General features: G+C 37.3%; 1 protein-coding gene across 9 annotated transcripts in view; it reads left to right on the top strand.

Moving 5' to 3' along the window:
* LOC139973484 (lethal(3)malignant brain tumor-like protein 4) overlaps positions 1-26,901 on the top strand; it is an 82,442-nt gene extending 55,541 nt beyond the window's left edge. For 7 of the 9 annotated variants that reach the window (XM_071980208.1, XM_071980207.1, XM_071980211.1 and 4 more), the window contains 17 exons: positions 222-363; positions 2,287-2,407; positions 4,298-4,391; positions 7,705-7,784; positions 8,656-8,893; positions 9,402-9,493; positions 10,448-10,679; positions 11,532-11,617; positions 12,553-12,663; positions 13,596-13,738; positions 14,070-14,144; positions 14,534-14,662; positions 14,920-15,132; positions 15,642-15,697; positions 16,331-16,563; positions 17,623-21,166; positions 26,701-26,901. In XM_071980208.1, coding sequence (XP_071836309.1) covers positions 222-363; positions 2,287-2,407; positions 4,298-4,391; positions 7,705-7,784; positions 8,656-8,893; positions 9,402-9,493; positions 10,448-10,679; positions 11,532-11,617; positions 12,553-12,663; positions 13,596-13,738; positions 14,070-14,144; positions 14,534-14,662; positions 14,920-15,132; positions 15,642-15,697; positions 16,331-16,563; positions 17,623-17,751 — 2,174 coding nt within the window. In that variant the 3' untranslated portion in view covers positions 17,752-21,166; positions 26,701-26,901. Of the gene's footprint in view, positions 1-221; positions 364-2,286; positions 2,408-4,297; positions 4,392-7,704; positions 7,785-8,655; positions 8,894-9,401; positions 9,494-10,447; positions 10,680-11,531; positions 11,618-12,552; positions 12,664-13,595; positions 13,739-14,069; positions 14,145-14,533; positions 14,663-14,919; positions 15,133-15,641; positions 15,698-16,330; positions 16,564-17,622; positions 21,174-26,700 lie in introns of all 9 variants that reach the window. The other 2 variants (XM_071980209.1, XM_071980206.1) reach the window with 2 other exon arrangements.
* Positions 26,902-27,023: the final 122 nt, after the last annotated feature.

Genomic DNA, 27,023 nt, shown 5'->3' with positions numbered 1-27,023 from the left:
TATTTCGCGTAGTAGACAAAATAAACACGGGAATTAATACGCGATTTTTGCCAATAATTTAATTTTCAGTTGATATAGTTTCGTTTAAACGTTCATAAGGTTTTATTAAACGTTTAAACGATGTTTCGTTCGTTTACACGTTTAAACGTGTAAACGGCACAGCCCTAGTTGATACGGTAGTGATTTGATTTTGTTTTGCTCATAATTCTCCTCTTTCTCAGGCCAATTCCATACTAAAGCCAAGCATGCCGCTAAGCAGGCAGAATGTATATGTGAATACTGTGGTATCCAGGGACCCAGTACCCAGTTTTGTAGATCGGGCCGGTTTTGCAGTCAGTCCTGTGTCGGAGCATACGCAAGCAAGTAAGTATAATCCAGAGAAATATTTAACATCGCATAAATACTATAGATGTTGTATGCAAATTGAATGTTAGTTTGCTTTATAAGAGTGCCCATAATGCAGTTAATTAAAGAAGAAGCCTATGCAGGTAAGAGAAGTATAGAGTTACCATAGGTAACAGGTTCAGGTTCGTTTTAAAGAGAGAGAAAAAACTTTTAGAACATGGCTTATCTTTCAATCCTAGCAGGATCTTCTTCAAAGGCAGAGTTAAATAAAACCAGGTTAAGGACACATTTAAACCAGATAGCTGGAAAGACAATTAAATTGGACCAGTGAATAGAGTAAACAATTAAAGGAGACTGATTAAAGGAGATGAAACAGTTTAGGATATGAAGATAAGAATACCGTTATCATTAAAACATATTTTAAATTGTTAATCAGATTTATACCAGAATACTATACAGGTTTGTAAAAGAAGAAAAACATTTTCTACAGTGTGTTAGGTTTTTATTATTGAGAGAAGTATGCAGTAATTTCATGAATTTTGTAAAGATTGTGTATTACAGAAATACTTTGTTTACACAATAAAGCTATGTAGGTTTGTTTGAAAGAGAAACAGTTATGATAGAATTGTAGACTGGTTTTATTGAGAAATGTTAAATTTGTGGTAGTAAGTAATGGTTGTTTGGAAGATCAAGTTATAGAGAATTATTGTAGAATGATACATAGGTTGTTGATAGAGAAATACAGAGTTGCCGTAGGATGTTGTTAAGTAGAGAAAATATATAAAAGTAGAAATATGCCATACAACTGATCTATGAGAGATATATCATAAACTGGTAGACAAGGGTTGTTGGAGAAAGAGTTGTGAAATTAATATTTTGTAGGATGTTTATAAGAGAAACGTGAAGTAAGAAATACATCATTCGACATGAATGCTATACGTGTTATTTGAAAGAGAAAGGTATTGAGTGATGGTAGAATGTTAGGTCATTAATCGTGTTATTTCATATAAACCTCAAGTATGGTTGGTGAGTCTGCCCTTGAAGAGCAAAACTTGTGTGCAAATAACTATTACAGACTACGTTATATAATGACCAGGTTGTATTAGTGGTAGTGTTATCTGGAAGCAGACTTGTAGTAAGTCTGTTAGCATGGTGGTTGTATTCTAGTAGTGTGTATAGTTACCTGTACTCAGACTAATTGCCATCATGGATGTGTGTACTCATACTCTGTCGTGCATTCTGAATAGTAGCAAATTACATAATGGCATTTTACTCATAGTTGTACTCATGCCAAGGGCAATTTTACTTGAATTTGTACACATGATGTTATATTCATACTCATGCTGTTGTATTCATACTCATGCTTTCATCCTCATGCTGTTCTATTCGTACTCGTGCTGTTGTCCTCGTACTGATGCTGTTGTACTTGTACTCATGCTGTCGTCCTCATACTCATGTTGTAGTATTTGTACCTGTACTCATGCTGTTGTCCTCGTACACATGCTGTTGTACTTGTACTCATGCTGTTGTTCTCGTACTGTTGTATTTGAACTCATGCTGTTGTACTCTTACTCATACTGTTGTTGCATTCGTACTCATGCTGTTGTACTCGTACTCGTGCTGTCATACTCATGCAGTTGTGCTCATACTCATGCTGTTGTACTCATACTACAAGTGTGTCTGGAAGATTTTATATTTTCGATAAGAACAAGTGCATGACTATTAATAGTAATATAATAATAGAGTTAATAGGGAAATGATATCACACCATTTAACCATTGTTAAAAACAGCATGTAGTGTCTTCTTTCCTCAAATGTGTTAGTCAATCATTGGGGAATCATTTATTTCATGAAAACAAGTATTGCAAAGTAAACATGGATTTAGAATGATCAGACATGATATGTTTTATGTTGGAAACTTACGCTGTGATCTTTTCCCAGACAAGGAGCTCTCAAAAAGACAACAGGGAAAATTGAGACCATCACCACTCAACCACAACTTGTCAAAAGAGAGAAAGGCCGTCCTAGAAAATATAAAAATGATGATAGTCCACCACCCAAGGTTAGCTTGCTTTCCTTTCATTTGTATTCTATCACTATTCTCTGCATCAGCGAAATGGGAGAAGTAAACCTTAAATCTGCATTTGTGTTGAATTTGCTATAATGTGGTGATACTATACTTACCTATGAAAGGAAAGATAATGTACCTTAAAAATGCACCAGATGTAAAATTAAATATTAATGTGCAAGGGTTTTCAATGGCAAAAATCGAGACTGCACGCTAAAATTTGTAGAACATAAACGAGAGTACTCTTTATTGGAAAGAATGCTTCATAATTTAGATAATCTTTGATAAGCTTATTTGGTTGTAACCACAAATTTTTGTGTAAGTAAGGACTTGATCTGAGTGGACTCCAAGCATCAACTTACAACCCAGTGCAAACAAAATGCAGCTTTAAGGGAAGGTCATTGACCTTTTGAGACCATATCATGAAGGTGGTACATCACCTCTTGCATTTCATAAGGCACCGTGCCAAAAGTAGGATGTTTTGGGGGCTGCAGCATCATGCAGCCAGGCTGCTCAGGACTTAAAATCCTTTCATGCTCCACAGTTTAACACAATATTGTTTGATATTAATTCAGCCTTTGCTGCAGAGGATTTTGAGCCTGTGTTACCCACTGAACCTGTGAGCAATTGAATTTTGCAAACTAAAATTCAGGTGGGAATTTGAGAGCTAAAATATATCACAGAGGAAAATCTGCACAGGAGTTCAAATAAGTCTTGGTTACCCACGGGCCGGTTGGTCCTGTAGCTCTTGAGAACGAAATGCCAAATGGGAAAAATCATTGGCTAAAATACATTGCATAGGCGAGAGGTCGAATATATGTTAAAGCACACAAAAAGATCAGTGTGTAGCTTGTGGGTCAATAGAGCTGCAATTCTTTGTCTCAAGAGGCAAAATCAAGCAAACTTTGAATGTTGCCAAAATTTCAAATGACGCTTTTTTTTTTTTTTTAACTTGACCATATTAAAAGGTCTATTGGGGCTACTTGCTGTATTATGCATCTAATAAATATCCCAAGCTGACTTTCTGGTGGCATCTGACTACTGGTCAGAACACTCTTCTGGTTCCTGTGGGATAAAATTGACCGGTCTGTCACTCGATCGAAAATAAACTGCAACTGACACCTGGCAAAATATTCATTTACATGATTTTGCAAATGTCAGTATTAGTTACAATGTTTTGAACAGAATAATTCTTGTTTCAAACCAACAATCCTTTTCAATATTAGAAAAATTAAAATTATAACAATAACAATAATAAGCAAAAAGACAAGAAGAATGAAAGGTACACTGCAATGATGTGCTGTTACTTGATATGTGCGGTGGTCTCATGTTTGAGAAAGTATCAGTCAGACAGATATTTCTCTCTCCAGTCAGGAGCCAGGATCATCCTCTAGAAGGATTTGAATTAAACGTATCTCGAAAGTTCCAAATTATCAGTTTTATATTCCACGAGAAGTGCGAGAGAGTGTTTTGAGCCTGAGAGAGTGAAAAAAAAAGTGGTTAAAATAATAAGAGAAATACTGGAATATGTCAGTTGTGAGACAATTGGACCATATAGTGGAAATGTTTATTTATAGATCTCACATAATCCCTGCTGTCAAAGAAAGAATCTTTATATCTGAAATTAATGATATATCATATATACCTTCATGGATATAGAACTGGGAAACTGATTAGGAAAGGATTGATAGAGCTGTCGTGAGAAAGAGATATATTCGCTGCTTAGCAGTATCTTGATTAAAAAACTGACTGGGCAGGTATTCATGTGAAAGATGTTATCTATAGAGGAAAAAATTGTTTATAATGGAATTAGTGAGTGGATTTACAGAGATGGTACTGTGGGAGAGTTTAGTTTCTGAGAAAATGATGCTTATTTTATGTCAGGTTTCACCAACTTCTCCTTCTGCCCGTCTCCAGGGCGACTTAAAAATGGTGATAAATATGAATTCGCCGACTGGTAAAATCAAAGGCAAGCCAGGTAAGCGTTATTTCCTTTTGTTTTCCTTGCTATCTGCATCTATTCTAACATGCTATCTGTACACTGCATACGTTCTATATAACATAACACTTCATTTTTCGTTCTATTCTATTCTACTCTGGCTTGAATAATAACAAACCGATTGACATTTTAAATTGATTAATTTAAGTTGTGTAAAAGTAAGTTGGCCTGACGTTTCGATCCTAGCAGGATCCTAGCAAGATCCTGCTAGGATCGAAAAGTCAGGCCAACTTTCTTTTACACATTCTCTTACACAGGCTCTCTAGTGGATAAGTAGTTTGCTAACAGTTTTATTTGATTAATTTAAGTTATGAATTAAAATATAATTCATGGTATGGCTAAAAACCTGGTCAGGAATGAAAATTATACTTATTCAGGAATGATTGGTGGATGGGATTAAGGACCCTTTTATTTTGTGGTCAGTCTGCTGTGCTCAAAAATCACAATGTTAACAATGCTAGCTCAATAAATTACACATGTTGCAGTCCACCACATGTAGTCTATATATAATGTATGTACACACAGTCAGTGTCCGGGTAAGACAATCGCCTATACAGCGGGAGAAGCTGCTTTCAAATCCAGGTAGAGGGAGAGAATTTTCTCATTGTTCTAGTTTTTCCAACTCATTATTACCTAAAAGAACCCTGTGGCAAAAGAAAATATTGAAATATGTCTAAGAAAGGAGTATCTTAACTTGATGTAGGTGCAAAACCAAATCAACAAGATATTTATCGACAGTTTTCAAAAGAATATGTATCAATGCCTGACTTTTATGGCAAGGTCTATCATAATTTGCATTTTTTTTTATTGGGGGGGGGGGACTTTCATAGCTTATGTTACCAGTTTTTTTTTTTCTTGAAGCATTTTTTCTATGGCCAAATATTGTCTCATCATGATGCCAAAAATCATATAGCCATCACTTACATGCTAAACATTGTGTGTCAGAGTTTAGACCTGATATCTGACCATCCTTAAAAATGTTGGCTAATAGTTACAGGTTTTGTACTACATTTGATGGCATTTATGCTTACGTTGTTTGTACACAAGTGCTACAGAAGTAATAATAACTCCACACTGAAGCTTTGCTTTAGTACTTGGATGTATCACACAGCTTCACCACGGATATCAGTAGCAAAGTTGGCACTCTCCCACTCCATCGCGCCTTCCCCCTCCCCACCCCATTTCAATTAATGGGGAAATTTGTACCATTGCCTGTTGCAGTATCATTAACGTTATGTTCAGAACCAACAGTCCACCTGCATCCCGACCAAATCGTCGATTTAATATGCCACTGTCTGTATCATGCTTACGAAACATGCATCATCATCATGGTATTAAACCAACATCACACAATAACATGCCTGTCAAATACTAAACAAGGTATAGGGTGAAGCAAGTGGGCTTAACTAAGCAGTATATCCACTGAAAACGATGAGTGCCTGTCTCTCCTCTTGGAAGTGACAGTAGCATGACTACCTATGTACAATCCATTACACATTCATCCCTGCTTTTCCGGAATACCATTTGTGTAACATTAGTTAGAGTTGTGGTGTTTACAGTAGTTCTTTTTGGGGGGGGGGGGGGGTGGGGGGAGGGCAATTGATCATCAATTTCACAGAGGCAATCGAATCTTCCTCAAAAGAAGAACGCAAAAGGTAAAGCACAGGCTACCCTCCCTCGGTTTTTTTCATCGAAATATGGCTCTTGGAAGAGTAATTAATTAATTAATGAGTTTGATTCGTTTCTCAATGTTTTGGGGGTTCTGGAGACTTTTACACTAGTATTAAATGACATTTACTAAGCAGACCAGGAAATCTTTCTGTTCTAGTTGACTTTGTTACTTCACAAGAACTGGACAAAGTCAAGCTTAATGGAATACGTAAAATTATGACGGGTTTTGCGTCAAAGAGCATCACGAAATGTCTCGACAAACATCAACCCAAAAGGGTGCCTTAATTTTACTTTATATGGAGACATAAAGACCGTGTTGAGCTAGACTGCCTTACCCATTGGCCACTGTATTCAAAGTCAACCACCGAACGCTACTCTACTTGTATTTTTGGAGGTCGTGTGTAAATATCTTATTGAAAATGAGTGGGTATGCTCTCACTCAGTTTACATGTAGGTGTACAGTGCAATGCCTTTTGGATGAACTTATTCTGATCATTATACACTGTTCATCTGGTTTGCTTCATAAGTAGACGATAACCATGCCGTTGCTGGGTCAGCTAACCTCTTTGCTGCTAGGTGTAACCAAATAACTACTCATTTATATACCTTTATTTGTGGGATATAACAGCCTTTGAACCTGATTGCCCAAAAAAAATACACTCACTCTTGGAAGCGGGATGATAGAATTTATTTTGTAGGATTATGGTACAAATTCTTTGATACTAACCATATGTAGACTGATTAAATGCCTGCTGTAATGTAACAATAGGGGTGTCTGATGATCAGTAGGTTTACTAACTTTAACCTAAAGAATATTCCACAAAGCTTGTTTTTTAAGGATCTAAGGTCACAGCCAGGTTCGTGTGGTTTGGAAGTGCCAAAGGATTACTGTATGTTGTATTCAAAACTGATTACTCTCGATTTGTAAAACTTTTCGGTACATGCATCAGTAAGTTGATCTATTTTATGGGGGAGGTTTTTTACAGAAAAAGGGAAATTAACTCTTCTTAAAGACACCATATCAAATTAGTTACTGCTAGTGATATATCCTTTGTGAATTATTCCATTTTGCTTCTTTTCATCTACCATGTTTTCATGTGACTTTGCTTTGTTTTATGTATACCTTCAGAGGATTCCATTGTTTTTCCAATCTCTCGTTGCATTCATTTCTACAGTTTTTTGCATTGTGGAGTAACTTTCAAACTGCTTAGAAAATATTAAAAAAATTTGTATGTGAAATGTACAATTGAACTAGGTTTGACCACTTTGACAATAGGTTCTTTACCATTGTCTCGTAAAAATTTCATAACACCAGGTGGTATTGATACCGAGTAAGATATCTTACTGGTTCAGTGTAACATGGAAAACCGAAACCGATCCAATTAATTTATGGATTGATTCATATGTAAATTTGACATTTAAATGACAGTGATAGTAGTTACAACAACACATTGCACTGTAATGAAGTCTGTGGTAGTTTCCCGTTCTCATGGCAAAGTCACAGGTGCTTTCTAATTTTGAATGAGAACAGAACATCCCCTTCATTAGTATGCATGCAGGTTTGAGATCAGATCATCAAGTTTTGATGCAACTATTTGATGACTGTTTCCCGTTTTCTCAGGTAAAAAGAAAGGCTTCATTTGGTCACTTTACCTGGATTCGGAGAGTGCAGCTGCAGCGCCTGCTAAGCTCTTCAAGAATGTAAGTAGTCTTTGTCAATCTTTGGGTAAAGGAAAGAAGGAATTAATGGTTGTGTTTGAAGACTGATCTCTTAAAGGTTGGGTATGTGTCGAGAGTTGTTTGGGGTTGGTCAAGCAAAATCATTGTAGATCGTCCCATAGTGTACATGGAAGCTGTACAATTGCACACAGACCTGTGTATAATTTTGTGCATTTCTTTAAGCAAAACCACATTGAAGTCCTAAGTCGTGTTGTGTACATGGAAGGTCTATCCACACCTGCACACAGACTTTGTGTCAACCTTCTTTCCTCTTTATTGCCACAAATCTATCTAAGGCTTGGTTGAACATTGTATTTGGCAAGTAGATCCAGGTCAGTGAATACGTAATCCTAGGGATTTTGTGGAGGTCAACAGGAGGTCAAAGTCTGTAAACCTTTTAAATGTCATAGCTTAAAGAGGTTAAGATTCTGTCAACTTCATATGTTGTATCTAGATCCATCAGAGTGATCAGAATAAATCTATCGCAAGTTGTGGTGTATCACCATAAACGTTATAAACCGTGATCTTGAAATAAGAGGCGAAAAAGTCCTCTTTGTAGTTTAGGAAATGTTTCTTGTAAAATGAAATAATGTGGTATTATAATATAAAATTCATCTATATAGCGCTAAATCACAAAAGTATCAAAGCGCTTCACAAAAAACAAAAACCAATGAAAAGGAAATAAATACAGTGAAAACAAATAATAACCTAATAAAAATAATCCTTATAAACCAACACATAAAAGTAAAAAACAATAACAGGTTATAAAAAATACAACAGGAGGTTATATAAAAAAAGACAATGTTGTTAAACAATTCAGTCATTCCAAGTTATGTATTGTTATACCCTGCAGCCATTTCCAACAGCCAAGTCACATGGTTTCAAGCCTGGCATGAAGTTGGAAGGCATCGATCCCAAACATCCGTCTCTGTTCTGCGTCCTCTCCGTGGCCGAGGCCAAGGGATTCCGACTTCGACTCCATTTTGATGGTTACTCAGAGTGCCATGACTTTTGGGAGAATGTCGACTCTGTGAATATCATGCCGGTTGGTTGGTGCGAAAGGACAGGACACAAATTGGCATTACCCAAAGGTAGGCAAAATAGTATCAAATATCCTTTCTCAACTTTGATTCAAATGGCCTTTATGATGTAATAGGAATTACTTTTAAACAGTCAGCAAGCTATGGATAGCTGTGGATAACAAAGGTAGTGTTTACTTTACATATATTATACAAATGACATGATGAAGGACAGTCAGGAAAGATGAAACGCAAGGCTCGTAGGATTACAAGGTCAAATTCAGCCCCACCCCCCCCCCCCACAGAGTAAACTGCCAGAAACCATTGTAAGTTTTAAGGTTCCAGTTGTATTTCCAGGAATTCACTTATGACTCACTCCGAAGTCACTGCTCTGTCATCTAAATGTCTCTCTGTTCATGAGATTCTTTCTTTGATCAATTTCACCATGTAGCCTCAAGAAATACTATTTTACATATTGGCCAGACTGCAGTCCTTCAGGAAAGGAGTAAGTTTTTTTCCTCCCAGTTTGAGCTAGGAAATAGTCAATATTATTCATATTCATTTATTTTACGTCCGATAGGTCATACACCGGAAACCTTCAGCTGGAGTGTGTATGTTAAAGAGACAAGGTCACAAGCTGCTCCGAAACATCTCTTCCAGAATTATGAAAATGTAAGAAATTTTAATAATCATCACCCATTGGTGTCAGTGTGTCACACTCACAAATGCCCAACATTGTTGGTGTTTGCTCAAGTTATCAGTGGCAGATTACTACTGACTTGACTAGGTATTTGTATGTTCAATGCTATTGACCAATCAGATTGCAAGAAAGAAATCTAAAGGGCGTGGAGGCTTTCAAAGCTACAATTTCATAGGCCACACGATCATGCTGGTATGAATATTCAATGCTCTAATGCTCTGTTGCAAGGTACTATTTTACAGTTATTTAACTGTTGTTATACCTCAACCAGTGTTTAGCTGCCAAGCCTGTAACTCAGTTTTAGAAGGCGAGTGGGAATGGTTGGGAAGTATCTTCCTGGTACGAGGTTGGTCATTTGTTATAAAAAAATTCCAATATGGACATATATTGTTCTAAATTCATTCCCTCTGTGGACATATTTTGGTATGTAACGATGTTCAAAGAGAGGGATGGAGGTGTAGGTTGAGCTGTGCAATTGGCCTGGAAATTCATTTTCAGTTTGCACTATTGCAGTTAATAAGGGGTCTTCCTTAAAGGCATTGAAGACTTGCCCAAAACCACGTGCCGCGCTCTGAAAAAGTGAACTTTCCATTGCTTGCAAGTGAGGTTTTCTTCTTGTCGCTACAAAATGCAGACAGTAATAAAACGTGATACCTTGTTATCTTTTATCTAGACCTGAGATGTCCATCGCTGCTATGTACACTGTGTTGTGGGTATTGACCACAGCTGTATGTACTGACTGTACACTAGTGTCTAATTACCGACAGTAGCAAGCTGTGTGTGTATTTTCTGGGGTCGATGGTGGTGTCTAACACTTCTGTAACACCTCATTCGTAACTAGGTCAGATTAACGACATGACGTTTCTTTTTGTGCGAGTCTTCACACCCTTTAAGTCCATTGTATTGTATATCTTCTGCGTCGACAGGAAACATTAACTCCGCAAGGTTTTCGTAAAGGTATGAAACTAGAGGCTGTCGATCGCAAGAACCCTTCCTTGGTCTGTGTCGCCACGGTAATGGACGTGATGGATAACCGTTTTCTGATCCATTTTGATGCCTGGGACGACTGCTACGACTACTGGTGCGATGCCACATCTCCGTACATACATCCAGTCGGCTGGTGCGAGACAAACAGCAGACCACTGACACCACCAAACGGTAAGTACTTATCACCTTAGTATAGTCAGAAAGCAGTCACTGCACTTAGATATAGAGCAGGTATATGATTGTTAAATGAGATGCAAGAGATAGTTTGTATACAAAGAATGCTTAGCTTAAACATACAATAGTAAAGAAAGGAATAGCATTAGAAACCTGGCTAGGGAATTGAAAAAAAAAATTGAAAAAAGCAAAGAATATTTTGGCTTGAACAAACTTGAAACTAGTGACCTCAAGATTTATTCATGATTTGCAATCCTGTAATGGTTGAAATCCTGCTCCAGCCAAAACTACCTTTGCTCTTTAAATTGTTTTTGGATTACAAGTAATTATCATAAATACACCAATGTTTGCTTTCATACACCAATGGCTGTTGTCTTTAATCCAATGGCTACACACAGTAGTAAATGTGAAACTGATGTGTGTGTGGGGTGGGGGAGGGGGGGAGTGGTTCCTCAGACCTTTGGGTTTTTCATAAGGTGGTGTATGACACAGGGAGATTAAGGTCAGCTTTGCTGGAAGTATGAGGTGTTTGAAAATGCACTTTTAGACTGTTCCTTAGCGTTGAGGCTAAGAAAACATGTAAGCTGTACAGTGAATGCAGATATGTGCAAAGCATGGACTTATTGTGTTCTACTTGTAGTACATAGTTGTGATTGGAAAAACAATTCTTTGATTTGGTTGGTTGGTTTTGACAATATTTCACCTTAACATTTGCATAGCCTCTTGATACTAAGGAAATTGATTTCCTAGCTTGAACCCTTTCAGATCAGTCTGTTTACTTTTCTGGATCGATGTTATAAAACATCCCCATTTGAATAATTGTCACAAGATGTGTTGTCTCTCTTTCAGATTGTCCTAGTCCTACCAAGTTTTCCTGGACAGACTATTTGACTAAGACGAAATCTTCAGCTGTCCCCGCAAGGGCCTTCAAGCCTGTAAGTACATTCCATTATCCTGATTAGTTTCTAACCTGAGAGACTGAAAAATTTTGAAAATGTGTCTCCTTTTTCCCAGAAGACCACATGTTCTTGAAAGTTGGTCATAAGGTTTCTTGGGTAGTGCTTCTGTGTTTCTTTTGGGCTGTACAAGGATTTTGGATCCAAGGTCATTGGAGGTCAAAAACCTGAAAATGTGTTAAAGCAGTCTGTAAAGTGATCTTGCATGCTCATTCTCCGATTGATTTTGATGAAACTTGGACACAATGATGGTTGGATGTTGGGCTACTTTCGGGGTCACTACGGGACACTATGTGATATGTGAAAACCTTCAAAATGTATCTCCACTTTCCCAGATGACCACATGTTCTTGAAAGTTAATTGACCTTGTCATATCAATTAATGTTAGGAACATTGGAATGCATGTGATCGGTAGTACCTTGTGTCAGAGAGGACTGTGTGAGTGTCAGTAAAAATGAACACTAAAATTGATACTCAAACTGACATGAAGTTTAAGTTTGTACATGACAGTGAAAGCAGTCGGTATATGTTTACAAAGTATTAAGTATGTTTTACAAAGTATTATAAAGTTACTTTTTTCATTAAGCTTATGTGTAATGCAATATATGTAGTATGAGATGGTGGCAAATATGTTATCCCCCTAGGTGCTCCTGTTCTGCAATTGGTACAATATTTCTGGCAACAAATTAGGAGGGGAATCCCCAAACTTGTCTTTTTTTGGGACATGTGAAAAAGATAAACAAAAATTGCAAATCACCATCGGTAGGGGGCTATGTGACATGACTAGTTCAGTATTAGAGTGTACATCCTTGTCGGAACAACAATCGCATTAACTCAAATTTGAACGGTTTGAGCTACTGTACCCATTGGTGCTCTAGTTTATTCCTTCCATGTTTCATCTTTTCTTGTCTCAGAGACCTCCAGTAGATTTTATTATTGGACAGAAGGTAGAGGCTGTGGATAAGAGGAATCCTCTACTTGTAAGAGTTGCAACGATAGCAGATATTGAAGATTACAAAGTAAAAGTAAGTTTTACAAAACTCAAATAGTTTAAGACTTGCCATCGAATCATTTAGTTATTTTGTGTCACTTAATTTCCATATCTATATTTTTTTTTTCAACAAATAAGTACTCATGGAAAAAAACAGGAATAAATTATTTACTATTTTTATTCATGAAAGGACATATCTGGGCTTATAATATTGATCTTGTCTTCTGTCCAGTATTCGATAAAGTGACACTTTTGAGAGTATACCTTACCTACCACCCTGTACTAAACTATTTGCACTCTCCTGGTTTATAAAACATAATGGTTCAAGGTGAATCTCTCAAGGAATAATTTTTCAGTTTAGTTTCAGTATCAGAGAGGTAACTTTACTGTTTTTTTGAAAGGTCTGACAAAGGCCAAGTTCAAATATGTTTAAAAACTGTAAACTAGATAGCCAATACCTAGTGAACTGCTATCGACAAGCCATTTGGCTTTTTTCCTGCTTACAAATGCTCAGCATCACAAAGAAAACTACTTTGCTGGATTATGGTAAGGTGGAAGGTTTTGATTATCTATCTTGCTGTTAGGATATGCAGGGGTACTTAAATATTTTATACTGAACTGTAGGTGCATTTTGCTGTTAGGATATGCAGGGGTACTTAAATATTTTATGCTGAACTGTAGGTGCATTTTGCTGTTAGGATATGTAGGGGTACTTAAATATTTTATACTGAACTGTAGGTGCATTTTGCTGTTAGGATATGTAGGGGTACTTACATATTTTATACTGAACTGTAGGTGCAGTTTGCTGTTAGGATATGTAGGGGTACTTACATATTTTATACTGAACTGTAGGTGCATTTTGCTGTTAGGATATGTAGGGGTAATTACATATTTTATACTGAACTGTAGGTGCATTTTGCTGTTAGGATATGTAGGGGTACTTACATATTTTATACTGAACTGTAGGTGCATTTTGACGGTTGGGATGACAGCTATGACTACTGGGTGGACGATGACAGTCCTGACATCCATCCAGCCGGCTGGTGTCTCAAGACAGGTCATCCTCTAACACCACCTATAACACCAAAAGATCTTGCAACGAGTCCAAGGTATGCCCGGTTTTTATTCCTTGGTTAGGTACATTGTCTCGCAGCTTCTTGTATCGTCCAAACATTGAACGATTAATTCTCGATAATGGAATCATTGTCAACTTTATATTTTTGGCCTGCCCTAATTCTTTTGCTACACTCAACATACAGATCTCTGACTTTGCATTGAATTTAGCTACGATCTATCACTCGACCGTTAAAGGAACGAAAAGGTACACAAAAACATCACCTGTTACTTCAGTCCACCAAAACTGCAATGGGAATTTAGGATGACACATATTTTATATATCTTTTTCACTGAATATCTGATACATTTTCTTTCATTTTACAGTCAGGCTGGATGTCCTACACCAGGCTGCTCTGGGCTTGGACACATCAAAGGTGCCAAATATACCGGACACCACAGGTAGGGTTAATGTCTGCAGAAAAGTGACATCTAGATTCTTTGTTTTTCTGGTGCTCCTGATTCCTTCCAGGCAATGACTACAGCCATCGCTTTTCATGGTTGATATTCTGGGACCTACTCTTTTGGAAATACTGCATAGGTGTATCAGTGTCATGAAATATGCTAGATTTTGGAAAAGTGGTCACTCCAGCTTATGTGTAGATTGCCAAATGTGATCAGATCAATGCTATCGTTAATTCACTTAAAAGAAACACTGTGAAACTTATTCATTAATTGTATCCGTCTATCTGTACGAGAGACCAAAGTAAATACATGTATTTTTTAACTTGCAAGGTCTGCTACAGTATGTTTACAGAAGTGTCTAGTAACTTCTCTATTATCTTCTACAGTGCATTTGGCTGTCCGTATTCACTAATGAACCTGAACAAAGAGTCAGCTCTACTAGATAGGTTGGGTCCTGGCCGTCAATCAACAACAGAAGACAAGAAATCACCTTCAGTGTCTCCTGAAATATTAAAGTAAGTCTTCAAAATAAACAATCAACAAATTCCATATTTTCAACTTTTGGTAAGGAGGCTCTCTCAAAGTTACATTCTAGATAATGAAGGAAATGTCCAAAGTATTTGTAAACGTGCCAAATTACATATTGCATGAAAATAACAACCAGGTAAGTTCCTTGCTGAAAGAATATCCTGACTAACTTGTGGTGAAAGTGCGCACCATTTGTGCTAAATATGACAAAATGGTCAAAAGGTCTCGTTGTTTCGTCTTCAAGGAAATGTCCAACCAAAGGGTGCGATGGCTCTGGCCACATTACGGGGAAGTATCCCAACCATCATAAACTCTCGGGCTGCCCTCTAGCAGAAATAAATCAACTCGATTACGTGCCGCCAGAACAAACTGTGGTGAAGCAGGTCGTGGCTATGCCAGAGAAGAGGAGAGGTAGACCGCCCTCAACCAGTAAGGGCTTCGGCAAGAGAAAGAAGAAGTAAGTATAGCATTTTCAAACTTATCGCCAGAATTCTCACACTTTTCTGACACTGTCACATAGAACACAAATAAACCATTAGCCCAGTATATAGCCCATGATTCTACACAGTGAACATGGAGGCTGTGTAGCTGTATACACACCTGTGTCTGGTATGGAATTGCTGTTTGTTGGTAATTTGACAAATAATTTGTATAGTTTGCTAATAATAATAATAATAATCAGCAGTTATTTTTACGACTAATTTTTACGCTAATAGTATGATTTCTTTTGAGTTACATAAAGGTGACAACCTTTCTGCATGATTTTCTGACGTGTTAATATTTTACAAGTATGATTCAATAAAAATTCCTGCCGGAATGGAAACATCAGATACTTTTTAACTTCTGTTCGTTTATCTTCTCAGATCTCTTCTATGTTTGATAACTCTTGTAGTTCTTTAACAGCTTTAAGTTCCGTACAAAGTGATTTATCAATTAAAACACATTCATGTTCGTTCTTATTTCCAGGCACAAGAAATTCACTAAAACAAAGAAAAGGAAGACGAAAAACACAGGTGATGAAGGTAAGGTTGGAGTATTTTGGTGTTATCTTCTGAACAAGTTCTAAATGATGTATGTATCAGGCACATATAGTACACAGAGATCTAAGCCAGTCTGAACGTGTGGCATCTCCCGCATAACCACACTTTGAGACACCATCCTATCACCGCATAAGTATTGCCTGTGTGGAGATATTAACCTTTACGTACAAACTTTTTATCAAATTAAAATATCACATGTGTCGGATTGATTAGGTATAGGCTATATCAGGTGTCCTCCTTGAGACATGAGATGAAGATAAGACACAGCTTGTGTAGATTGAATGGATCACTAGATCAGGCTGGAAATGTAGTGCAGGGGATATCTGTTGCTGAAAGTTGTAGCCAAGCATTTTTAGCATCTTGTATGCTGACTGCTTTGAAATAATGAAGCGGATTAAAGCACCCTGATTTCAAATATGATGATATTTACCCCTCCACCTTCTCCCCCCACCACCTTCTTCTCCCCCACACTCTCCTACTCTCCCCATCTCCCCCCCCCCACACACTCTGCTACTCCACACTTCCATCTACCTCAAGGATAGGTGGATTTGTTACAGGTGCTCCTCAGGAACCAAGGAAACATTCAAGTTTATCCTTTTCTACCTCCACTTATAGATCAAGCCCAAAATACTTTACAGACACAACTCCACCAATCAGTCTTCATGTCAGCGATGTCCCCACATCCCGCCAAAGATCTCCCTCTATGCTGGGAGCAGCATGCCAAACTCTTACCAGGGGTAGCCGACCTCGATTACAGTACTGTCGCCAAGTGGAACCAGGAGGAAGTAGCGGAATTTGTCCGCAAGCTACCTGGGTGCAATGAACATGCTTCCAAATTTGCTGAAGAGGTAATATAAAAGAGAAAAAGTATCAACCTCATTTCTGAGAACTTCAGGTTGGCAAGTCTCAATTGATCTTAATTAAAGTTGTATTAAATCTAGACTAATCAGTCGGATTTGTTTCACTTGGTTTATAGGGAATTCGTGCTGGTTTTATTCCCCGACATAATAGCCAAATGACAGATAGGGTTCAGGTTCTTGTCGAGAAGGCTCACTTTAAAAATTAATCCTACTCTTCCACACTGACCCTGTGTGTGATAACCAGCCTCTTCTGGTGGTATTTGCACAGTATCAAGCAGAAGCAGAAGTTAGGCCTTAGTGAAAGGATGACTTTAGGCACAAAATTAATTTTGATATATTGCTGACTGTTGAAAAATAATGCTTTTATTCCAGGTTTTATACTTATAACACTTTCAAGTTTTAAAAAATGGCCCTTTAAAACAGTGTAGTCTACTACACAGACAATGAGGTCAGTTCCTCATATGCGACAAAATACTAATTGGAAAACAAGAACTTTCTGGCCTCAAATGACCTGTTGATAATGTGCTTCAAATTTGACACTGACAATCGGTGTAGAATGTCATGCAAGGGTGCTCTGTTGTTTATACAAAGTTAAAAGAATATGTTACGGTCGAGATACTAGAATTGAATGACCATTAAGGCCTGGGACTGAGTTTACTGTTGTAGTCATCAATTTAGCATTAAAGGAGCATTTCAGAGATATTGTAAAGGTGAATATTTTTGAAATCGGAGTAGCTATAGAAGCATTCCTAGCGCTAAAATGTTTCTTTTTTTTCTCGGACTATGACGCAACCCTGAAGTCATCCTTTAAGCAGATCTTTTCACTGTCTTCACTTATGCCCTTGCCTTTAAATGTCTTGATTGGTTGATTACAGCAGTCTAGAATGTTTTAAAAAATAGTATATGGCAGCCGTCTTTGGGCACATTTAATGTGTCAGCTTTTAGAGGCCTTGTAAATCAGTCAAGTACTGCATGAAGCTAGATTATAACTAAATCAATGTTCATGCATTAAAACAGTTTTTTTTTTCGCTCTCTCTCTTTTTTCAGCAAATTGATGGAGAAGCATTTCTACTACTAAACCAAAGTGACATTGTCAAAATTATGAGTGTCAAGCTTGGTCCAGCTTTGAAAATTTACAATGCAATATTAATACTGAAAAAGACTGAAGACGACTGAAATATAAGTCAGTTTTGCAAAAGATACCGTTGGAGCTAAAGACTGCTAAGCAGTAGTATATATACGGAGATGGAGTATGTTGGTTGTAAGCTCTTGACCAGATAGTCAGATAGACAGAGAGATGAAACGTCATTGGATTGACTAATGGCAAGAAGTTGAAAAACTGGAAAGCTAAAAAACTATGTTTGATGGCTTTATTCCTCAGGAATTTCAGATACGGGAGAGAAGCGAAACAGATGATATGTAACCGGGCACACATCACAAGTACGCATTTTATACGTATTTGTCCGCCGAACGTTTTTGGAATCAGAATTGACTGTCCTTTTAGATTAATCGCAATGAATATGCATGTTTCTGTTGTCTTTTGCACAGTCTCTGTATGGTGATAAAAGCAAATGTTTTTATTCTGAATGTGAGGTTTAAAATGAGTCAATATTTTCAGGAGAAGTTTTAACCTTTTTTTGTGTGTCATGCATTTTATAGATTGAGTGTTGTAAAGTATGCAGCTGTGTCTTCCAAAATATATTTATCCAGTGCTGTAACATGGAATGGATTCCAGCAGGACTTTTAGAAGAAGGAGCACAAACTTGAAAAGAGGAAAGAAATATATGCCTAGAAGAGATTTCGCCCTTGCGTCCTCAGTATTACATATGCGCTGTGCTTTAAACAATTGAGTTAACCAGCCCTCAGTTGGTGGTGATCCCTTAGAAACATTAGCTTTGGGGTGTGAAGGGGGCAGTCGAAAGCCTCATTACCTTGCATATTGTGTAACCAGGAATCACAGCAGTAGCTTGCACAGAGGTGAGGGTGTGGAGTTTACAGCTCCCCACCCCCTCCCCTCCCCCACCCCCTCTATTTTTCAACCTCACACAGTGTGTAATGTCAAATGTATTTAAGCATGTGTTTAGACTAATAATACACCTTATTTACACTTTTAAATTTGCCTTAGGATGCACCATATGACTTCAGAAACTTTCTTGGGGAGGACCCCACACCCATTACATGGGAGTCAGACTAAATTACCCCAGGACCACGTCTGCTCTTTGGTAAAATCCTGGATGTCCCTCTGGGGTGGCCCTTCTATGAAGGTTCATAGTACCCCTACCTAAATCAATCATGGGAATATAGAAATTATCTCAAGAAAACAAAAAACTCAGGAAGCAGCATGAAAGATTTTGATGCTGCTTGTGTTGGGAATTGTAATGGATACCATTTTAAGAGGAGTCTATGTGATGCAATATATTTACTTTTGTGAAGAAGTCTCATACCACCGAGTTCAGCACATAACAGTGTAATGTGACACAGTATATATTGCCATAAACTTTTGTCTTGCACATGAAATCACGTTGCAATGTAGCCAGATGCTTTCAGTGTAGATAATTAGTAGTTGTGCAATCATTCCTGGCTTGTGTGGGATGTTACCTAGGAAACACTGAATCAAGTCTATGGAGGTTACCGTGGCTACCATGTAAACTGTGATTTGTGCGGTGAATGTCCTCAAGCACACCGAGTTATGCTAATTTGGAACATGAACAATATATATAGTTGATACACGAAGAGACTTTGAGACAACTGAAGCCAACGTACGTATATGTCATTATAATAATCATATTGGTACATGTGCTGTACACAAACACTTCATCTCTGATGACGTTTCTCTTAAAAATCTGGTATTCGCCCCAAATTTAAGCAGGGTTTAATCTTGCTAGAAGTTTACAAAAAGTGTTATTTCTGATTTTTCCAGAGACATTCAGGAATTTGTTAAAATAGACAAATAAATGTGCCAGTTTGGATAACTTGTTTTAGAGTGGGGGCCGGGGGGGTATAATGCTTGTTGAAATTTGATCATGGGTGACCATTATGTGAATTTCTAGCCTATTTGGGGAAAGTACTAAATGAACTGTTATTGTATTCACAACAATGATTTTTCAATACCATAGAAAAAAGGCGTGAAGAGGATTGGGGGAGGGGACTTGAAATAGTAAGAATCGATTAATATATACTGTTTATAACCATTCATCATAAGTGTTGACTCTACATTGGTGTTTGAGTTTCATGATTATGATGGATAGATGAGTTTGGAACAGTAAGAATGAAATATTTCACTTTTTTCCCTTTTTTTTTTAGTTGGGGGGGGGTGGGGGAGGGGGTGCAGAAGAAGTGTGGCTTATAGTTAACAGAAACATTGGTAAAGTTGAGGGCAGTGTTGTGAGAATTTCTGGAGAGATGGATGGTGAAATGTTTAGTTTAGAAAAAGGAAGGCAGTGGTTTGTGCATGTCTCAGTGAGTGATAATCTTTAATTGCTACTTAATAATTAAGTTCTTTCTATTGATTTATAATGAACACATTTCAATATTTTGATTTGTATGTAGCACTCTTGCAAAGAAGATAACATATTTAACAAGGATAAAGAGGATTTTTAAATGATCTACAATGTTGTGTGTGCTTTCTTGACTTACGAATACATCATATGCACATTGGTGGACTTTTTTCTCTGTGCTTCCCAGCAGTGGGTGTAGCAGTGATAAATTTCACAATCATGCACCCTTTAGATTGTTATAGGTACCTTTCAAGGCAAGCTGGCCGAAGTCATAAACAGTTTTGGATTCACGCTATTTCCAAGAACATTACCTGAACAATAAAGCCATATTCTATGAAGGGAGTATGGGCCCCCCCCCCCCCCAGAAAAAAATTTAGACATCCAATTGTGTCGTTCTCAAATATATATTGCTCTTGGGCATTTTAGTACATTCCCAGTGCATATCTTACTGTGGCAGAATCACTAGGTCCGTGGAGCCACTTCAAGGTCGATCAATTGAACTTGAGACAGCAAATCGAATCATAAACACGTTTCATATTCACATTTATTTTAATGGGGTTACATTTCAGTTGCTCCAAATAAATTTTCATGAACAATAAATTCAGATCCGATGATCTATTTTATGTTTTGGGCTCACGAAGTTGTCAGTCTGGAAAGTCAAATAACTACCCTGACAGACACAACAAGGAAGAGAAGTAAACTGGCCTGCAATTCTATCGATATATACTTGTTTTTGAGTGTATATCCAATAATTTTCAGTCACAAACGCGAGAAACAATCTTGTAGAGTGAGAAATCATACGTACGGAGTGACGAAAGAGCTCTCTATAAATTAGTGGATGCGTGACGACACAATGCGCATGTGTCATCAACATTATTAATATGCTAATGAGTTGTATACACGGTTTCCATCTCCACCAAATTCTCACTATTTACGGATAATGTAGGCTAGCCTATACACATTGATTGCTTACGTATGTTTGTACGTATGCGAATTGGAATTCCATTCCGTGGTTTCACAAACGGTATTTTGCCCAAGGAACTAGCGGCAATAATCCACAATAGCTGAAGGGACGTGAAGAAAATTCGTGGAAGGTTCGTGGTAATATGTTCGTTATCGCCATACTCAAAAGGATTTATTGAGCATTGTATAATACAACATTGAGATGGTAGAGTTAGGCCTTACGCCGCAATTCCAAATGCCAGTCCAGGCTAACGACAACGATTAGCCGAGACCTAGCGTGGTTAGGCCTATCTTTAGTGAGACTACAACTAGGCCTAGCTGGGTTTGGGAATCAAGCCCAACCTCAGCTCAAGATTGACAAATGACAGTATCACACGATACCAACAGTAATTAACCTGGTAGCTAGCCTAGGCCTGCTTGGTATCCTATGACAATGAGAATACTGTAAAGGACAGGCCTACAGCCTGTAGTACAGGCTACACTACAGTTACCTACACTGTATCACTGACTGGGTGATTAAGCTACCCAAAGTACATAGTAAAACTAGTACTAGTTGCACATTGACCACATTTTTACCAGTTTGATTTCCTTGTTAATACTTAAAAATTAATCTTTTGTTCTACGGAATGATGTAGTCTAAGACAAATATTCAGTTCAAGAGTCAAGTTGGAATATTAAGTCTCAAAGAGTCAAGACAGTCTTTTTTAGGCTAAACATGGGAATTAATTTGTCCCTAAGCCTAGAAGTGGTACATTGATCTAGAATACCCTACCTTTGAGATGTTCTCTTTTTGGGTGGCGTGGCAGTCAAGTTCAACTGCGACTCCAGTGAAAATTGTTTTTCCGGTAATAATTTTTGATTTCACCATAGCGACTCCAACTCCAGCAAAACATATCCTGTTAGGAAGATGTGTCATTCTTCACAGTATTTATGAAGCAATAAAACCTCTTCCCCACTGTGACTTTCCCTTTATAAAATGATAAGCTGTTACAAAAGTGCAGGGTATTTTATAATTACTGCCTAAATGTTTTACGTTGTTAAGTTCATTATTACGCAATACGCATACTGGTGTACTTTCAGAAGTTTGTTCCTCATTTAATTTAGGTCTAATAGCAGATATATTGCCCAATATAGTGAAATATTTATTTTGATTATGTACTGTAAGTTGACTTGAAACATCAGAGATTTTCTTTAAAACTTATGCTTTTCATTTTATGTAAGTTCCCATAAGGAATACACTTAAGTTTTGGTAAAACTATGGTTAACAGAACATGTGTGTAATTTCATCAAGGTGCTATATGTTGTTAACCTAGTTGGCCAAAGCAACAGATTGAAAATGGCTAACCAGAACCATGAAAAATATGCTCTTTGGTTGCATCATATTATCAAAACATATTCAGATTATGAAATCGTAATTTCTTGCTTACATTAACTCTCTTGGTGTTAACCGAAGGTTTAGACTTCTAGGCAGAACTTTACCAATTTGCAGTTATATAATATAATAATAATATAATTTTAGGTTTACAGTCTTGTTCAGGGCCAAGGCCCTCTCACACGACTTTACAACTTAACCCTGGTCATTGGTAACTTGTCACACCTACACACCAAAGTGTGCACAATTCAATCAGTCTGTCCTGGGGCACCACCGTGCACCACAACCACGTGTCCCCCGGGGGACTTCCCATAGGATGCAGCCACAAACCAGTGCATGCAACTATATTTACAAGTTACCTCCCAAGTCCCCATTTATACACCTGGGTGAAGAGAGGCAGTGGAGATAAAGCGCCTTGCCCAAGGACACAACGTAATGATCTGGCCAGGGCTCGAACCTGTAATCCTTAGATCACAAGTCCACTGCCTTAACAACTTGACCACAACGCCCTCACAGTTGGCTTGAGATTTAACAGGAGCTGACAGATATGTTATTAGGTGACTTTTCTGGGCCCAGTCAAGTTACACTTTAGGGCTAGTTTATCAATTGAGGATATAGTGAGATTGGAATAAATTGTATGTAAAAATAATGATGTTATAAGTAGGAAGTGGATAGTAGAATATGAGTTGACCCTTTATCACTGTGACACAGATAAGAACAGTGCTCTCGCGAAGTTAAAATAATCCGCTTGGAAAGCAGTTATTTTATTGCACTTAATCAGACTGGTGTAAAGTTTGCATTTTAGCTTAAACAGTTCTGTATGTTGGATATATTTACAATTTGGAACACCAAATGTCTCTGTTGGGAAAGACCATTTGAACATGAAAAACCTGCCTTACTTTGGCCGGCCAGGGATTGAACCCAAAACCTCCCAGATTACAGGTTTCATTGATTCTAATGCCACAGCCTTTACTGACTTAACCAGGTAGCACTTGTTGGTAAAACCTTTCAACCTTATCATGTAATGTGCCAACTGGTCTACAGTATTGTATTACCACTTGTTGATGTACTTTTTAATGATTGCCCCTGCTTGAATTTAGTGACAGTGGGATTAGCAGACCACTGTTATTGCAGTGCAAGTTACAGTACTACTATACCCTCCAGAATACTGCACTCAGCAGATAGCAATACAGCTTAGTGGGAGGGATGGTACAGTAACATTGTTAGACATAGGCCTGCAAGGTTATTTTAAGTATACTGAACAACTTTGTGTAGACTAACAACAAAAAGGCAGTAAAGTACTGTACTGTGTTGTAAAGTGTGGCTTTCTTTACCCTCTTTTCCCCCTCTCCATCTCAGGTGTCTTTGCTTCTTCTATTATACTGCCGCAAGTACTCATTGCAAATGTCCACAACACTGGTAACATTTCAACATCATCTCCCCATGCATCATGAACACATACAGTATATATCCTTTTAAAGTTAGTTCCTAGTATATCAGTAACACATACATGCATCATGAACACATGCAGTATATATCCTTTTAAAGTTAGTTCCTAGTATATCAGTAACACATACATGCATCATGAACACATGCAGTATATATCCTTTTAAAGTTAGTTCCTAGTATATCAGTAACACATACATGCATCATGAACACATGCAGTATATATCCTTTTAAAGTTAGTTCCTAGTATATCAGTAACACATACATGCATCATGAACACATGCAGTATATATCCTTTAAAAGTTAGTTCCTAGTATATCAGTAACACATACATGCATCATGAACACATACAGTATATATCCTTTAAAAGTTAGTTCCTAGTATATCAGTAACACATACATGCATCATGAACACATACAGTATATATCCTTTTAAAGTTAGTTCCTAGTATATCAGTAACACATACATGCATCATGAACACATACAGTATATATCCTTTTAAAGTTAGTTCCTAGTATATCAGTAACACATACATGCATCATGAACACATGCAGTATATATCCTTTTAAAGTTAGTTCCTAGTATATCAGTAACACATACATGCATCATGAACACATGCAGTATATATCCTTTAAAAGTTAGTTCCTAGTATATCAGTAACACATACATGCATCATGAACACATGCAGTATATATCCTTTTAAAGTTAGTTCCTAGTATATCAGTAACACATACATGCATCATGAACACATGCAGTATATATCCTTTAAAAGTTAGTTCCTAGTATATCAGTAACACATACATGCATCATGAACACATACAGTATATATCCTTTTAAAGTTAGTTCCTAGTATATCAGTAACACATATATACATGCATCATGAACACATACAGTATTTATCCATTAAAAGTAGTTCTTGTATATCAGTAACACATGCACCATGAACACATACAGTATATATATCCTTCAAAAGTAGTTCTAAGTATATCAGTAGCACATGGATGCATCATGAACAACACATACAGTTCATATATATTATTTAAAAGTTGTTCCAGTTAAGTTATAAATTGCTTAGTATAAACTGAATTAGAAGTTTTCCTGATCTGTGTATCAGGTGGTCCAATCTCTCACATTTCTTGGTGTCTTTGTTATATGTTGTACTGTACAAAAATGATATACCCTATATGTGTAGGTTACCATTGCTGCTATTTAGTTATCATGTATGCCATATTGAAGAACCCATTAATTATGCTCATAAACATAAAACACAGAGCTTGATCTTATGTACATCGGTATTTAAACAAAATACATTGTAGTTTAGTAATTATGTACAGGGAAAAGGTCGTACTCCAAAATTGAGAAACATCTGTTACACAGCTTTCTCAATTTTGGATCTAAACTTTGTGGAATAACTCATAATATATGCAGCATTGCATGCTGGTCAGTGGTAAATCAGTACTTTTTAATTAAGGTCTGTTCTGTATTGACATAGTACTGATAAGGGCTGTTGGCACAACATTAAATGAGATTGTTTGCTTAGTGCTCAAAAATTGATTTATGTTTGTGCAAGTCACCATAGCTACCGGAGGATTTATCATGGTGTGTGACATTTTTATCATGACCGCTTTTCATTTCATAAGGTTTGCATACTTACTTTGATGTTCCTTTGATGTTATGAAAGAATAAAGATTGTTTGTTGCACGCTACGCTCGGGTATACTGTACATCAGAATATTTTCGGCTAAGCGGAAGTAAGAAACCAAATTTTAGAGCAGGTTTTTTCAGATCTGTGTGGGTGTTAGTGTTCAGTGTTGAGAGATGCAATTTGATCTAAACAACCAACCTAAGATTTTGAGCAAACCAGTCCTTCAGACGTATCTTTATACTCTTGGTGTGAAAATGAAAGTTCTTTTTCCTAACAAATTAAGGCTATCAGATTTATTACAAAATTGAAATCCCGCAAAAAAAGCAGACCATGTCAAAATGCTATCTACTGTAAGATTTTTGAGGTATTGCTGCTCAAATTGTCTAGAGTTGATACCGGTTTTTTCAATTGTGATATTGTTATTGTCCAGAAAAAATTGTAGCATAATAAACAAATTTGAAAGAATGACCAACTTTGTACGCTGTAGGAGAGATGTGTAGGTTTATAGAACACCAGCTTTGGCCAGTGAAACCCCCAATGGGTTGATGAATGGGCTACCTCTACATTTTTTGGTTTACTTCAGTATCCCTAAGGTGATGGAGGATGATATCAATTTATCTGTTTACCTATTTGGGATATTTAGTAACAATGCAAAGTTGCAAACTGAGTTTGATGTAAACAACTAGTTGTCCACCTCTCTTGAAGCTGAGTTTGGCCATGAATCCAAACAGAAATTTGGCAGTCTCAAAAATGCAATTAAAATTTGCCCTGACACAACCAATAATTAGATACGGTCCTTAAATTCTTGATCTACAGTAACTTAACAGCCTTTCTGGCAACAGCTGTACGTCTGCTTGTATTTAGCAAGTTAGTAGAGCTCTGTTTAATTCCAGTACAAACAAAATTTTGTGTGTCTTAAAACGTAATGTAATGTACTGTAGATATGGTTCTGTATATGTCAATGCTGAATATTATATATCGATTTCAGTCCAACATTCTTGATGCGATTTCGGTGGGTTATAGTCGCAGAGTGTGTGTTCAGACTACCTTTTCTATCATTTAATTATAACATGTATTATTTCCACCAGATTATGGAACATTCAATGTAAAATGCTACTTTAATATGGCTTTATTAAACATCCCCAGGCTACTTAGCCTACTTTACACTTCGGCAATACAAATATCTTCTGTTCCATTTTTCAGGTACTTCTGTGACGCCATTCATCGACTTCAAAGGTTTTCCACAGAGGTAACAAAACACCGCCTGTGAGTGGTTTGTGACAGAAACCGCTGAAGAATTCAACAATTTAAAGGTTGACAGGCTTGGAGAGAATCAGCTTTCATTTTATGCTACAATGAACAGGTAGTGCCGGAATAATAGACAGTCTGTGTTCATTCCGTCGGTACAAATGTTAAACCAGTGAGGCTCCAAAAATCTCCTTGAAAGAAGCAAATCAGAGGAACAGTGATCAACGTGTCGCAACAAAGTCACAACATTCATGACGACGACATTCATGTAGTACAGA

This window comes from Apostichopus japonicus, chromosome 9 (genome assembly GCF_037975245.1).
Source record: "Apostichopus japonicus isolate 1M-3 chromosome 9, ASM3797524v1, whole genome shotgun sequence".
NCBI lineage: Eukaryota > Metazoa > Echinodermata > Holothuroidea > Aspidochirotida > Stichopodidae > Apostichopus > Apostichopus japonicus.
This window is presented reverse-complemented; position numbering and strand designations above follow the sequence as displayed.